Here is a 16892-nt window from a genome sequence, read left to right on the forward strand (position 1 = left end):
TTCAACATGGAACTCGATGCCATGTTCCAAGACCCGAACCACGAAGCCACGGCCAGGCAGAAGCTGGCCACCCTGCGACAAGGCACCGACTCTGTGGACAAGGTCATCCAAGAGTTCGAGATCCTCGGCCCCGCCTCACGGCTAGGAGATGTAGGGCTAGTAGACCGCTTCGAACAGGCGATCAACTCCTGACTCCGAGAAAGCATCTACCGCCTCCGCCCCATGCCGACTACCTGGGCCAAGTGGAAACGCGAGGCCACCCTCCTTGACAACCAGTGGCGACGCTTCCAGGCAACCCAACCCCGCTTCCCCCCAGCCAGGCCCCAGCTCCCACCTGTGAGATCCCCACTCCCTACCACCCTCCCACAAGCCCGCTCAGCCCCCGCACCGCCGCACCCCCAACCTCCTGCCGCACCGCTGCCTCCTGCACCGCGCCCTGTGGCAGGGGGAGGGCCGCAACCTATGGACCTTGACCGCTCAAGGATAGACCAAAGACGAAGCGGCCTCTGCTACAATTGCAACGCACTGGGGCACATCGTGTGGGACTGCCCACAGCCAAAAACCCGCCGAGCCAGGCGGATGCACCCAGAGGACCTCAGGGCACTCATGGAGGGGCTGAGGAGGCAATTGGTGGATGAACCAGGGACAGAGACGGATGGAGGAGAAGGGCAAGAGGTAGAAGCCCAAGAGGATTTTCAGGAAGGCGACCGGTGAGGGACGCACCCCGGCCACCTGTAGGCGATAGTACTAGCTTGTGTAGATACCATGACGTGCCTAAGCCAGCGCTGATGTCCAAATTCCACCAAGTTATCGCCAAGAAAAAGAGGAAAACCGCGTCCTCGACCAGTAAGGACAGAGAAACACCAAGCGCGGCACCTGAAGTAGCGGTCCCGCCACCCACCATCTACGTGTTGTCCAAGCACCCCCCCAGATCCCTCAACCTAGCTGTAAAGCTGACTGCCCTGACCTCCTTCGCCACTGTCTCTGCGTCGGCCCTCCTAGACTCGGGAGCCACTGGGAACTTCGTAAGCCCCGAGTTTGTCAGAAAACACCGGCTCGAGATGATCCCACTCCCCCAACCCATCCCCGTCCGCAATGTCGATGGCACCCCAAACGAGAATGGGGCCATAACTGAGGAACTAGAGGCACTCCTGACATTTGGACGGCACATGGAGCGGGCCCGCTTCACCATCGCAAACCTCGGGCGACAGTCCCTCATCATCGGACACTCGTGGTTGCTGCACCACAACCCAGAGGTAGACTGGACGCGGCAAAAGGTCAGTATGTCCCGCTGCCCATCCTCCTGCCAGTCGGCACGGGGACACGCTGACTTGGACCCCACGGTGGAACCTGGGGACGGGATTTACACCACCATCATCCCTCCAGGGTGGGGACACGAACTGAGAGCAACCACGACGCCATCTCAGCAGATGGCCCAGGAAGCCCGCGAACCAGAGGCGGAACCTGTGCCATTTGAGGCACTAGTCCCAGAACAGTACCAGGACTTCCGGGATGTGTTCTCGAAAGAGGCCTTTGACCAGCTGCCCCCCCGGAAGCCCTGGGACCACGCGATAGACCTGGGACCGGATGCCAAACTCCCAAGAGGGAGGACCTTCCCCCTGTCACGACCAGAACAGAAGGAGCTGGACAAGTTCCTGCGTGAAAACCTGCGGAACGGGCGCATATGAGCATCCAAATCCCCGATGGGAGCCCCAGTCTTCTTTGTCAAGAAGAAGGATGGATCTTTGCGCCTAGTCCAGGACTACCGAAAGCTCAATGAGATCATGGTCAAAAACTCATACCCCCTCCCACTCATTTCGGACGTTCTCGCACGCCTCCGAAACGCTAAGTACTTCTCGGCGCTAGACCTGCGCTGGGGATTTAACAACGTCCGCATCAAGGACGGCGATGAGTGGAAGGCGGCGTTTTCGACCAACCGGGGATTGTTTGAGCCTACTGTCATGTTCTTCAGCTTGTGTAACTCCCCGGTGACGTTCCAAACAATGATGAACGACATTCTCCGAGACTTCATCGACCGAGAGGTCGTCATCTGCTACATGGATGACATCTTGATCTTCACTGCCACCCTGGAAGAACACCGGAAGGTCGTCTGAGAGGTCCTGGAGACGCTGCGAAAGCGGAAGCTCTTCTTGAAGCCGGAAAAGTGGAAGTTCAAGCGGAAGCGGATCGAATACCTCGGCCTCGTCATCTCCAAGGGAAGCGTCGCAATGGACCCCGTGAAAGTCCGTGGAGTCCTTGACTGGCCAACCCCAACCAAGGTCAAGGAAGTACAGTCCTTCTTGGGGTTTGTCAACTTCTATCGCCGGTTCATGAAAGACTTTTCTGAGACAGCCCGTCCCCTCCATGCACTGACCTGCAAAACCAAGTCATGGACCTGGGGACCTGACAAAAACCGCGCTTTCCAGGCCCTCAAAGACGCCGTCACCTCCACCCAAGTCCTCACCTTCCCCACTGATACAGGTCACTTCAAACTCGAGTGTGACGCCTCTAACTTCGCAACCGGCGCGGTCCTATCCCAGCTCCAGACAGACGGAGAGTTCCACCCCATAGCTTTTATGTCCAAGAGTTTTACGGACGTAGAACGTAACTACGAGGTGTATGACAAGGAGATGCTCGCGATCGTACGTGCCCTCGAGGAGTGGCGGCATTTCCTACAAGGAGTGGAGGAGAAGGTCGAAGTCTACTCCAACCACCGCAACCTAGGGTACTTCCACACCGCGCAACGACTGAATCGGTGCCAAGTGCAGTGGTCACTCTTCCTCTCCCAATTCCACTTCACCCTCATCCACCGCCCAGGGAAACTCATGGGGAAACCCGACGCGCTCTTGCGCCGTGCTGACCACCCGAAAGGCAAGGATGACAACGACGGGTTGACTCTCCTCCAACCCACCTGGTTCGAGGCCCGCGCAGCGGAGGCGGTCATGGTAGAAGGCGAAGGGGTGACCATCCTCGAGAGGATCAGCAGGGCAAAGGACCTGGATGAGAAGGTAGTAAAGGCGATGCAGGAACTGGGAGAGGGCACGCTGAGGTCAGATGAGTGGGAGAAACAAGGAGAGCTGGTTCTGTACAGAGGAAAAGTATATGTCCCGAAAGACCTGCAACTCCGCCATGACCTGGTGTGCCTGTACCATGACGTGTGCACGACGGGGCATCCAGGGTGGTGGAAGACCCTGGAACTCGTCTCCCGCGACTACTGGTGGCCACGGATGGCGGAGTATGTTGGGCGGTACGTACACAGATGCGACACCTGCAACCGTGTCAAATCCTTCCCCTCCCGTAAAGTGGGAAAGCTCATCCCGAACAAGATCCCCGTCCGCTGCTGGCAAGTGATCTCAGTAGACATGATTGGAGAACTCCCTGAGTCCAAGGGCTACAATGCCATCCTGGTCGTAGTAGACCACCTATCCAAACGCATCCACGCAATTCCAACGGTGACGACAGTGGACTCAGCAGGGATCGTGCGGCTCTTCCTCAAACACATCTGGAAGCACCACGGTCTCCCTGAAGAGATCCTCAGCGACAGAGGGAGCGCATTTGTCTCGCGATTCTCGAAAGAACTCGCGGACCTCCTCGGCGTCAAGCTCACCCCCTCAACGCCCTACCACCCCCAGACAGATGGGCAGACGGAGAGAGTAAACCAAGAGGTAGAGGCTTACCTCCGGGTATTTGTCAACCATCGCCAAGACGACTGGGCGGACTGGCTCCCACTAGCGGAGTTCACCTATAACAACCACGTCCACTCCTCCACCTGCCGAACCCCTTTCGAGCTCGACACTGGCCAACACCCTAGGATGGGGACAGAGCCCACATGCACATCTGAAGTAGAAGCCGCTGATGCCTTCTCATCGAGGATGATGAAGATGCAAGAAGAGGCGAAGGCAGCGCTAGAGCACGCGGCAGACGAGATGGCCCGCTACTACGACTGGAACCGCGAGGTGGCCCCTACGTACCAAGAAGGCGACCAGGTCTGGCTCAGCACCCAAAATTACATGACAGACCACCCAACCAAGAAGCTGGACCATAAATGGACTGGCCCCTTCACAATTATTAAAGTCGTCTCCCCCGCCACTGTCAAACTCCGGCTCACTGCCTGACAAAGAGGGATTCACCCAGTCGTATCTGTAACAAACATCAGACCACACTGCCCTGATGAGATTGCGGAACGCCCCGCCAGCCCCCGCCCAGGCCCAGACCTCGTGGATGGAGAAGAGGAGTACGAAGTAGAGAAAATCCTGGACTCTAAGTGGCTACACCGAAAACTCCGGTACCTGGTAAAGTATACAGGCTGGCCACACTCAGAAAACCAATGGCTCACACGCGACCACCTAACCCATGCCTCAGACCTAGTCGAGGAATTCCACCGGACACACCCACATGCCCCAGGGAGAGAAAGAGAGAACCGCCCAGCCGCTTCGAGGCAAAGCAGCTTAAGAGGGGGGTGATGTCAGGGCACACCCCACCTGACCCTGCGCCGTGCCGCCCCACTCCGCTTCCCTGCTATCACTCTTTGTTTCTTCTTTCCCCTTTCCTTCTTTCTTTCTATTTCCATTCCATGGTCGACTTCCCCTTCTCTATGTATTACTAACACACCTAACCCCACTCCCCCGATCGCCGTGCCCACCGCACACATTCCCGCTCACAGAGCGGCACACCTCCGGGATCTCCCACAGAGATACCCAGGGGAGTGCGGCTGTGTGCGGGGATGATGTGGCTCCTCCCATGTGACCCCGACCACATGTATATAATAGCACCTGGGGTGGGAACAGAAGAAGCAGCCTTCTTCTCAACTTCCCACTTCAGACTAAGTGGTTGGGGATGCTCACCCTGCAACGGGACCATCGCTACGCATAGCCGACACCTGTCCCATCGAGTCCCTCGCGCCGGGACCTCGCCACTTTTGGAGCTGTCCCTGACACACAACTGTTTAACGGCTCAGTGATTGTTGCCCAAAGTGTTGTAGGAGAAATAACGGTCACACTATGGAAACCCATTATGGAAATATGCCAGATAAATCACAAAACCCCATATGACAAGTAGATATGAGAAAATAGAAGGACCTGAATTTTAATGAAATTTTACGAATTATTACGACTACACATGATAAATTGGAAGAAAGAAAATTAGCAAAAATACTTCAAGCTTAGCATCAACAAGAAGGAATTCTTGGGGAAATTTATAACAAATATTAAACAAAAGAATTAGGACAATCGACCAAGATTTGACTATAAAAACAACCAGAGAACCTCCATGGAAACTACTTTCCCACATCTGCACACATAGCCAAGGATGGAAGTACCATGGAACAAGGATTCCTTAGGAACTAATGCAAAATTCAAAGTCGTGTTTATAATAGAAAATGTAGATGTCTTTCAAACAGACCCAATGAAAGTAATTACAAAACTACCCATAAACAATGGAGATATGACTAAAACTCTCGGAAAACGAGGACAATGTTTAAAAGGCAAGCGTGAAGAACAAGCAGTAACAACCGAGACGCGCTTGATAACTCATTAGAAAGGAAGGGATCTAATCTTAATCCACCCAAATTTTCATAATAAAAGGATCACGCATCAATGAGATATCCAATAACGGGAAGAGCGATATCAAAAGCCTGGGCTCAGGGAAAAGACAACGTTTACGTGGGATCCATATTTAAAACACACTACGAAGTTTACACGGAAATTATGATAAATAGGAAACTACAGTTATGCAAAGTTTCAGCCTAAATGGTCCAGCCGTTGTGAAGTTACACCAATGATGGGAATATAGGAATCCACATCATGCTTAAAGACACGTGAGGGTGGTGATGCAAATGGAACCCACCGTCGGAACCGAGAACCACACTTTGGCAGATTGCAAAGACCAATTTCTGTCCAAATAAGGAAGACCCCAGTCAAAACAAAGCATGGAAAGTACAAAACAACCTTAGATCATGAGGGAAAAATCTGAAATAAATCACAGAAGCCCATATTGAGGATACAAACACCTGTGCATACCATAAAGCCTGAACAATTAAACAGAAACAGCGCCCACATATGAACGACTATGGGAATGATGCACATGATTACTGAATGTGCGCGTGAACTTTTGCTAACTCAACGAATACCAGGAAATAGAACATAACTTTAGTACCATTGGAAAGGTGGGAATAAATGAAAATTTATGATACCAAGAACTTGAAAAATCATCCAGAAATGAATGATATACAAGGACATGAAGTTAGAAACCTGAAAATGTGTGGGAAGACAGCTTCAAGAGGTCCAGAGCCCTAAATAAAATACATAAAAATATGATATCTTCGAGGACGACCTACTATAACAACGAACAATACATATGGAGGACTAGGATGTGATAATACAAAGGGGAATCAGGGGAGATGGACGAAATCCACAAAAACCACTAAACTATGATGGACCATGGCGGGAATTTTAGGGAACGATATTCTAATGAAGTGGAGAGCTATAATACAGTCGTTTGAGTAATTCTTGACTACTAGCAACTTTTTCTTTCGGTTCTAAACCTGAATAATTCACTCATTTACCATTTCAAGTCTCATTTTAACTAAATGTCACTGGATAAAAATGGAATAAATCAGCTGAAGGTCTCAGCACAGCCGTACGCATAGTAAGGCGAAGTTTGAATTCAGAATCACCGAGTCATAGCGAACTTAATGGTAAATATGAGGAATTTGAAATAGGAAACTGCGACAAATGCAGCGCAGTCAAGTTCTAATTAACCATTAAAATAGTTTAGGTGAGGAAGGACAATAAGGATTCTAGGCGCAGTCTGACTGCAGTAGAGCCGCAGTTCAGCGCAGCTGAGCGCAGTAGAACTATAGCATGAAATTTTCATTTTTTATTCAGTTTGAGGAAAATACACTGTAAATAAATCCTGTAAATACGAGGTAGAGTGTGAAAAAGGAAGGCGACCCAAGGAGTATAAAAGGAAGACCCTTTCTGCGACCTTTCGCCCCCCTCAGAGAAGTAAGAAAATAGAGTATTATTTTTCTCAAGCATTTCTGGTTGTCACTCCAGCGCGAAAAAGTGATATACAGTTAAGATTGCCACTGTAGTAAAAGGCAGCAATTAGGGAGAGAAATATTAAGTAAATATTTCAACAGGAGAGCTGGTTAACACTCCAGAATTCAAAGTGTAAACACAAAACAGTTATTTTGCTACTGTTAAAACAAGGAATAAAATAAGACAAAAATAAAACAAACTCAAGGGACACTTCAGACACAATCTAAACCCATTAACTGGGTAGAAGATTTAATTCAAGTTAAAATCCATTTTAAACAACTCTACACAGAATTACACCCAGACAAATTGAGAAATTACAATAGAGGAACAGCTCCACAGGGCTCGGTTTATCTGTAAGTCAATTCTCAGAAACTTTTAGACTAACCCATAAAATAGAATTAGCCAAAACACTCGGATTGGTACTATAATTACAACAAATATTACTAGTACACTTCCCCATCCTAACTAAGGAACCAGGGAACAGCTTGGTAGTGGTCTCGTTTGAGCCTCCCAACGGACCTTCCTTTGTTCTCTCCTTCAGCGTTCTCTTGGTAGTTACTTCCTTCCAGCATCTCAGCCCCCCCCATCTTCTGACATTGAACATTATTGTGACAATATCTTGAACATTCAGAATGAACCTGTCATCTACGTCTCCCTCAATTATTGTCTAAATGCCTTTGGCTTCCTCAGCGCACCTGAACTGGCAAGCAACTCTGTGACCAGAACGCTCAATGCTGGTTTACACGATATGATCGGTGCATTGAAATGGATGCAGGAGAACATTGGTGCTTTCGGAGGAAACAAGAACCGAGTGATAGGTAATGAATTCCGATCGATTTGCAGTTACAATAATCTGAATTTAGTCTGTAAAGTGTTTGATGAGTCGGTGGGTGCGATTGCGATTGGGACTCTCCTCGTTGCTGGAGGTGGACATTATGTGAAATTCCTTTCTCCCTGATTTCCAAGTCCCTTGTCTGATTATCATTCCATTTCCATCGCTAGTCTCCCCGTTCCCACTGTATCCGATCTCGTACCCTGGACAAATATCTTCACTACTGCAGCAGGCTGTCTTCCATCCAATCCCTTCATCCTATCATGCCTTCGTTCGAAACCGTCCGAGGTGCTTTACCAAGCTTCGCTCGTAATGTTAAGCACGACGATGGGCCTCACACTCGTTTATAATCGAGTTGTGGATGGATTCTTTTTCCAGGAAGGGAAATGTGTGGCAGAAGAAGTAAGAAAGGGGAATGTTGTCAGAGACCGGATTCGAGACGAGGGAGTGTCTCCGTAGCGGAGGGCTTTGGCCCCAGCGACTTCTGCCAAGAGCGCTGTGCCTAGTGACACGTCCGTGCCCTAACTTACTGACTGGCAATCAGAACCTAAGGGGGGGTAACTCTAGTTGATTTTATTACTGGAGTGTAACCTATGTACAAGCGGGATATATATATATAGTTACAGCGAAGACGGGTCCGCAATTGGCGGAGCCAAACGGAGCGGAGCTAACAGGGTTAAAGCATTAGCCGACTGTTATGGAAATGGGAATTTCCCATTTTAGACTCTTATGGGTTCTGTATCACATGATTTGTATAGTAATTGAGTTAATCCAATCAATAAACAACAAAAACCCGCTGCCACACTACCTGTTCAACAACATGTTAAACCATCTGTGAAACCACCTGTAAACCCCTATGTCCAACCTGTTAAACTGAGAAGCGCGATACGTCTATTGTGATGTATGTACGTAGTGATGGATGGACTTACCTGAGAAGCGCGATACGTCTATTGTGATGTATCGGCTCTCAGTGCAAGTCCTGTCCTTATATACATTTAATGTCAGTTCTACGCCACTGAAGTGAAACGCGAGCGGTAGCCAAAGCGTGAAAACAAAGGGCCAAAGCGACATTATGTTCTCCGTCGATTGCCCTAAAAAAGCGCCTCCTTCCCAAAGCTCTCAAAGCGCGAATGTACGGTCCTAGGACCGCCAGTGGCGTCGGGCTGTAACTTCCAACACAACCCCCTTCCCTATTCCTGCGCCAGAACGGACGAAAATGGGCGCTTCCGGCCCCATTTTTGTAACATTGGTGCCCCAACCCCGGTTGCACTCAGGAATCCAGAGATGCAACACCCTGCGCAGGAAATACCGCATCGATACCCCGCATCGAGGCCCCCAGACAATCGCCAGAGGGCGATTTCTGTTCTGCAGCAAGTCCTGGAGGAGTTCTCTAGTGGAACGCTTCCAGGCGCGCGCGCACCGCTGGATCTGTTGTTGGAATGGAGACTGCTGACTCTGGAGACGATTGGTATGGAAAGCAAGCGCGATTGGGCCACAGGAGCAGCCCTCTATCGCCTAATACGCCTGCGCCGTCACCAACTGCGCTTTCTTGTCCAAGAAGCGCGAAAATTCACCCAGGCAGCGGCAGCACTGGGACTTATGCCGCGCGATTTTGAGGTGGACCCCGGGGCGATTGTAGCTTAATACTGGGTGGATCTCAGCTGAGTAGCTTGCATATAGCCTGGAATTTTCTGGTTAGGCGACTGGCTGATTTTTATTCACATTTCAAACGCGTCAAAGAGGCCATTGCCTCATATTCGCTGGAAATGCAGCCATCCAGTGCTATTCCGACGCGCTCCCAGCCACTCCCAGCCACTTCCCTCCCCAAAACCCTCATTCCAACACCATCCAACACCCCAATTTCGCGTCAGGCTCATGCAATCGCGCGCCCGCTTGCGCAGACGCGTCTGGTTCATGAACCAACCGGATTTGGGTCAAAATCGACGTGCAAACACGCGATTTCTTTGCCTTTGGATGCCCCAGTGCCCCCTCCAGTCCCCCAGTGCCTGTCACAAGCGGCAGACACGTCAAATTCGACGCGAACACCGAATCCAACTATTACCATTGAAAACCCATTTGTTAAACTATCTGTTAAACTCCATGTTACAACATCTATAACAACATCTGTAACTTCTTATGAACCCTCTTCCCCAACCTTTCCCCTTTCCTGTGCCTCGAACGGACGAAAATGGGCGCCTCCGGCCCCATTTTTGTAACACCGACGAGTCGGGTCGCGGGGTTAGCGGGAAGGCAGGCGATAACCCAGAAACGGAAAGGAGGGATAGGCCCGAAGGTGGGCTCTGCAGGGCAGGTGATTGTATTGCCCAGCGGAGGCGCTAGCAGACGTCGGAGCTGTCCGGAAGTCTTCGGGGCTCCATACTTAGGGAGGTGTAGGTAATAAATTGAAATGAGGGGGTGGTGACCATTGAGGGGTACCGAGAGGATTGCGGAACATGGGAACTCTGAGGTTAGTGAAGAAGGAGTGGAGTTAGACCGGAGGGAACGGAGGGACCGGAGGTCGATGGCCGGGGATGGATATGACAGTATCCCCTTCTTAGGCCTGAACCCTTGAAGGCCCAGAATTAGTAAGGTGAGGGGAGCTGTACTTACAGAGAAAATGAAAATGGGAAAATGAAAACGGAAGTGAGGAGTGGAGGGAGAAGGAGAAATGGGAGAGGAGTCGGGGTTCCTAAGGAGCTTTGGGTCCAGGCTTCGCTGGGTACCGAGAGTGGAACGCTTCGACGAGGTCAGAGGCATGATCGAGTTCGCCGGCAAGGAGCCATTGTGTCTCCTCGTCGGTCCCTTCATAGCCTAGCCACTTGACCAAGTAGAGCAACTTGTTGCATCTACGTCGGTCGATCTTGGAGTCGAGTATCTCCTCGATCTCGAACTCCATCTCGCCTTCGATTTCTATGGGAGGCGGAGGTGGCTGGTGGCAGTTCGGAATGGTGTTCGGGATGGAGGGTTCGATCTGCGATACATGGAATACTGGGTGAATGGCTTGCATGTTTTCCGGAAGGCGAAGAGTGAGGGAGTGAGTTCCAACGCGGGCGATGATCTCAAATGGGCCGAGGTTTTTCTCGGAGAGCTTTTTGGAAGGTTGGGTGGAGTGGAAGTACTTGGCCTTTACGTGACCGAAGTTCCTACTTCGAAAGCTGGGGCAGGGCTCCGTCAGGAGTCTGCCGGGCCCTGATAACGGATCTGAGCGAGATGCATTTCCTTGCGAAGGAAGTGGTGGAGGGAGTCGAGATCGACGGAGTACTCTTGGGCGCGTACTGATGTCAGATCTTGCTCCGGGTGGACAGTGATGTTCGGATGGTAGCCTTTGTTGGCGAAGAATGGGGAGATGCCCATGGTGGCATTTGGAGCGTTGTTGTATGCAAACTCTGTGAGAGGCAGGAGTTCGGACCAATTGCCCTGCTGGTAGTTACTGTAGATGCACAGGTACTGCTTGAGCGTCTGGTTCATCCGTTCGGTCTGACCATCTCCTTCTGGGTGATAGCCGGAGGTGAAGTGGAGGCAGATGTCGAGGGCCTTACCAAGTGAACGGAAAAAGTGAGAGACAAACTCCGGACCCCTGTCGGAGGTGACGTGGGATGGAACTCCGTGCTTGGAGAACACATGGAGGAGGAAGAGCTTGGCCAGTTCCGGAGAGGTGATGGTATCGTGGGTAGGGATGAAAATGCACTGTTTGGACAGGTGGTCCACGACAACCAAGATGGAGGTGAATCCGGAAGAGGAGGGTAGCTGTTCGATGAAGTCCATGGAGATGGAGTTCCAAGGACGTTCGGGGATGGGGAGTTGTTTGAGTAAGCCGTAAGGCTTATGAGGGGGGACCTTGGCATGGGCACAAGAAGTGCAGGAGGATACGTAACTCTTGACGAAGTTACGGATGCCCGGCCAGGTATACTTACGACGTACTAGATCCAGAGTCCGGTTTTGCCCGAAGTGTCCAGAAAGTTGGTGGTCGTGTTTGTCTTGCAAAATGCGGAGACGGAGATCGTTAGAATCCGGCATGTAAATGCGATTGTCCAGCCTTAAGAGGCCTTTGGCATCAACGGACCAGCGGGAGTTGGGGAGGTTGGGGGAAGCAAGATGAGAAGAGATTGAGGTGTTGGAGGAGAGGGAGGTTAGGATGTCTCGATGAAGAGCCTCTGTGTCGATGAGTACGGCTGCTTGGATTACTGTGGCAGCTAGGAACGTAGCTTGTAAGGACGCAGTGAGCTGCTCCAAAGTGAAGACCGGTCGGAAGTTCTGCAGATTGACATGAGCGTAGTCCATATCCCCTTCTTTGGGATAGACGTCCCAACGTCTTGTCAACGCATCTGGTTTAACTCCGAGTCTTCCGGGACGGAATCGGACTGTCATGTGGAATTGGGAGAGGAACTCTGACCAGCAGGCTTGCCGCCAGGTCAAGAGTTTGGTGGTGGAGAAATACTCAAGGTTCTTGTGGTCGGTGACGACGTCGATTGGGGTTCCTGAACCTTCGAGGTAATGACGCCATGATCGGAACGCATCATGAATGGCGAGCAGTTCCTTGTCATGGGTGTCGTAATTGAGCTCCGGCGCCGAGAGTGTTCTAGAGCGGAAAGCGACAGGGCGAATCTCTCCGTCATCACAGCGAATGGAAAGGATTCCGGAGATCGCATAATCGGAGGCGTCGGTTTCTACAATGAGGGGGGCATTGGGTAGCCAATGTGTGAGGATAGGAGCGGAAGTGAAGGCTTCTTTCAAGGTGTTGAAAGCAGAGCGACAATCGTTGGAGAATAGCCAGGGGGCTCCTTTACGTGTGAGGTGTGTCAAGGGGACCACAATGTCGGAGTATTGGTGAATGAAACGCCGATAGAAGTTAGTGAAGCCAAGGAAGGATTGGACATCCTTGACTTTACGGGGCTCAGGCCAATCTTGGACGGCTTTGACCTTCTCGATGGACATGGTGAGTCCAGAAGGAGAGAGGCAGTAACCGAGATATTCCATAGTGTCCGTATGAAACTCGCATTTCTTCGGATTGGCGTATAGGCCGTGTTTGCGGAGTCTCCTAAGAACTTCTCGGACATGCTCCTGATGCGAAGCCATGTCTTCCGAGTAGGTAAGGATGTCATCTAGGTAGACTACCACAGAAACGTCCAAGAGGTCGGCAAAGATCGTGTTGACAAATCGCTGGAAAGCCGCAGGTGCATTCGTGAGACCGAATGGCATGACAAGCCACTCATAGGAACCATAGCGCATGCGGAAAGAGGTCTTCCATTCGTCGCCTGCTGCAATGCGAACCAGGTGGTAAGCATGCCGGAGGTCGAGTCTGGTATAGACCGTGGCACGGCTAGGTGCGTCAAGGAGGTCGGAGATGCGGGGGAGTGGGTAGCGATCCTTTTTGGTGATCTTGTTCAGCCCTCGGAAGTCGATGCAGAGACAGAGGGATCCGTCCTTCTTGCGGACGAAGAGGACCGGTGCCGCGTGAGCGGAAGTAGTGGGGCGAATGAAACCAGAGGCCAGGTGTTCATCTAAGAACACCCGGAGGGCCTTGAGTTCCGAAGGAGAGAGAGAGTACATGGTACCCAAGGGTGGGGAGGTGCCTTCCTCAAGGTCGATCTTTAGGTCATGCTCACGGTGCGGTGCCAGCATCGAGGCTTTGCTCTTACTGAACACATCCGCAAACTTGTGATACTCCTTCAGAACGGCCGAGAGGTCGACAGAGTCGGTGTGGGATGAGGCAGCCCTCAAGTGGCTTTCCTCGGAAGGGATGGTTAGGCTGAAGGATACCGATCCTTCAAGTTGGCAAGCCTTCGCGAATGCGGAATGGCTGATGAACTCGATAGATGGTAACGGAGGAGTAACAGCCTGTGACTGAGGTGCTGGCGAAACATCAGATGGTTGGATGTCGGACGACGGCAGTGGTACCGGAGACGACGGGGGAGAGCTCGGAGTAACTGTCTTGGTAGGTTCAGAAGTTTGGAACGTAATACTGCTTGAGACCCAGTCAATCAACGGATTGTAGCGGTTAAGCCAGTTGTGTCCTAGGACTAGGGAACATGATCCATCCAGCGATGTGACAAAGAAAGTCGTGGGGGTGATGTTTCCAGAAGTGAAGTGGAGGGGAATATCAACGGCGCAGGTTATGATTGAGTTGGTGCTACTGTCAAATAGGCGTAGTTGTAGGGGTTTAATCTGGTATGTCTTCAAGGCCAACTTTTTTACGAATGTGTCGTTGATGAAGCAGTCCGAAGACCCAGAATCTACGAGTGCGGGTACGTTCTCATAGGAGCGGAAAAGTTTATTTTGTGTCCTGGTATTGGACGGAGGAGAAACAGGAGGAGAAAAAGAAGAGAAGTGGAGAGAGGTGGATCGATCTACGGAAGTAGTCGGAGGGGGCGGAGGAGAGAGTGGTACATCAGCAACATTATCTACAACAGGTAGAACATTAACTGAAGGGTCAACATTGAGAGGAGAAAATAGACCATTTGAAAGAGAAAAGGAAACGGGAATGTGGAGGGAGGATAAGTCGGAAATGGAAGATGCATTTAAACGCACTTCTTTGAGCGCATGGAAGGAAGGATTGCAACCCCCGGTCCGTGCGGAGTCCACAGGGGTGCGGACTAATTTTTTGCTTCTGCGGAAGTGGATCCTTGCTCCTCGGTCTGGGCCGAACGGGCCTTAGACGCGCGAGAAGAAGACTTGGGATAATCCTTGACCATATGGCCAGACTGACCGCAGAACATACAAAGTTTCTTGTCGAGACGACACTTACGCTCTTGTGGTGTGAGCTTGCCATTGTCTCCGAGTTTAGACGAGAGGTCCGGTTTTGCGGAGCTAGCCTCGGACTTCTTATTGTCCTTCGGAGGCCTACTACCGGAAGCGGAGTTGAAAGAGGAGGAGGAAGGGATGGGGTCGGAACGAGAAGCGGCGGTGGACTTGTCGAAAACGTTAGAGGAAGAGGGTTTCGCGTGACGTGTGACTTCCGATTTATGCTCCCAATAGCGTGCATCGAGAGTTTGGGACAGGGTGCGAAGTTCAGAGAGAGTAGAGGGTTTACCTACTCTAGCAATATCGTCCTTGATACGTTCCGGTAATCTGTTGTAGAAAAAACGATGAAGTGCGGCTTCTCCGTAACCGTGAAGTTGAGAGGCGTGTCGATTGAACTCGATGACGTATTTATTGATGTGGTGCCCATCCTTCATGTCCAGGGTCATCAGTTGAACCTCGGCGTCACCCACAGGATCGTGAGGGCCGAAGTTAGTTTGAAGTTCATTAACGAACTCTTGATAGTCGTTCATCCATCGCGGACGAAGTGTGGAATTCTGGTCGAATAACAGGTCCGGCTCGAACCAATCGAGGGCCATTCCCTTGAGGTAGGACTGCGCAAATATGACTTTAGCACGGTCGCTAGCAAAAGCGAGGGGACAGTCCTGGAAATTGAGCTCGCATTGGACCAAGAATACTCGGAGTTCTCGGGGATCCTTTCTGTCGAACTGTTCGGGTTCGCGGACCTTGGTCCGGAGAGCGGAAGATGGTCGTCGTCGTCGTCGTCCGGTGTGACAAGCCAGACTGGCAATGGCTTGGGCCAATTGTGCAATAGCCACGTTGGAGGTGGGTTCGGCATCGTCAGTGGTTGGGACAGTGGAGATGGGAGGATCAGCAGGAGGAGGGTCGACGAAGTCGGGGACCTGGGACCCCTAGGACAACCAGCAATGGCACAGCACTCCACATGAGTTGCTGAGGCCAAGGTCCTTCCACACTAAGTCTCCAATTCCATTCCGGAGTCGTCCGAATCCACCCGATCTAACAGATACAAGGGAAGTTGTCCATGTGATAAGAAAAGAAGAAAGAGGAAAGAGAAGAGAAGAAAGAAGAGAGAGTAAAAGGGAAAGGGGGAGGTCGGGAGGAGTGGATGGTGGGGCACCAGGTCAGGTGGGACCGGGTCAGGTGGGTGTGCCCTGACACATGCCAATCCATCCAGCATCTGGGGAAGGCTGTGGAACTGTCCCAATGCACCAAGCTCATCGTAAAACACATTACTCATTGATATCTCTGTCATCGCCTCTCAAACACCTGAACCATGATCTTCACTTCTGTGTAGGTCAGTGGATGTTGCCGCTTTCTCTGTTGTACCGGTCATATCAGTCAATGTCTCTGAGTGGCATTACTGAATGGTATATTGTTCTTTGACTTATGCCACATGCTAGTTAGGCATATAAGTACACTGAGGTGCGGTATCTAATGACACTTTCTCTAATGCCGCAATTCTAACAGGCTACCCCCGGTTTACTTTGCTGCTCATTGTTGCCTGTTGCTCTTTGAACTACTGCCATTGCCTTTCCATCCATTCTTGTTGAACTTCCTACAGTGTCAGGGCACCCCCACTTGACCCTGCGCCGCACCGCCCTACTCCGCTCCCCCGCTATCACTCCCTGTTTCTTCTTTCCTTCTTTCTTTCTATTTCCGTTCCATGGTCGACTTCCCCTTCTCTATGTATTACTACACACTTAACCCCACTCCCCTGATCGCCGCGCCTGCCGCACGCATTCCTGCTCACAGAGTGGCACACCTCCGGGATCTCCCACGGAGATACCCAGGGGAGTGCGGCTGTGTACAGGGATGATGTGGCTCCTCCCACGTGACCCCAGCCGCATGTATATAATAGCACCTGGGGTGGGAACAGAAGAAGCAGCCTTCTTCTCAACTTCCCACTTCAGGTAAGTACTGTAGCTTCCCCTTTTAATGATAATTCAACTTCCCACTTCAGTGGTCGGGGACGCTCACCCCGCGACGGGATCGCCGCTACGCACAGCCGCTACTCGTCCTACCGAGTCCCGCGCGCAGGGACCTCGCCGCTTTCGGAGCTGTCCCTGACATACAGCAACTCCAACACCTCTGCTTGTCTCACCCGACCGCTATGCCCATCTGACCTACTTGCTACAGTCATTGCATCTGATTGTACCACTACTTACTGTGGACTGAGGTCAATGTGTTCTATTTTTCATTCACATTGTTCATCTGTCCGCTCAAACACTCACTTCAGTCAC

The 16892-nt window shown here is 51.4% G+C and overlaps 1 protein-coding gene across 1 annotated transcript; it reads left to right on the top strand.

Annotated features, from left to right (window-relative positions):
• Positions 1 to 7674: 7674 nt before the first annotated feature.
• Positions 7675 to 7857, top strand: EI90DRAFT_2811251 (Carboxylesterase; the record flags this gene model as incomplete). The annotated part of the gene is made up of 1 exon (XM_039053535.1): positions 7675 to 7857. A coding segment is annotated over one exon (183 nt), but the record flags the coding sequence as incomplete, so codon positions are not given.
• Positions 7858 to 16892: the final 9035 nt, after the last annotated feature.

The sequence above is a fragment of the Cantharellus anzutake genome (genome assembly GCF_015039405.1).
Source record: "Cantharellus anzutake strain C23 chromosome Unknown EI90scaffold_15, whole genome shotgun sequence".
Taxonomy (NCBI): Eukaryota; Fungi; Basidiomycota; class Agaricomycetes; order Cantharellales; family Hydnaceae; genus Cantharellus; species Cantharellus anzutake.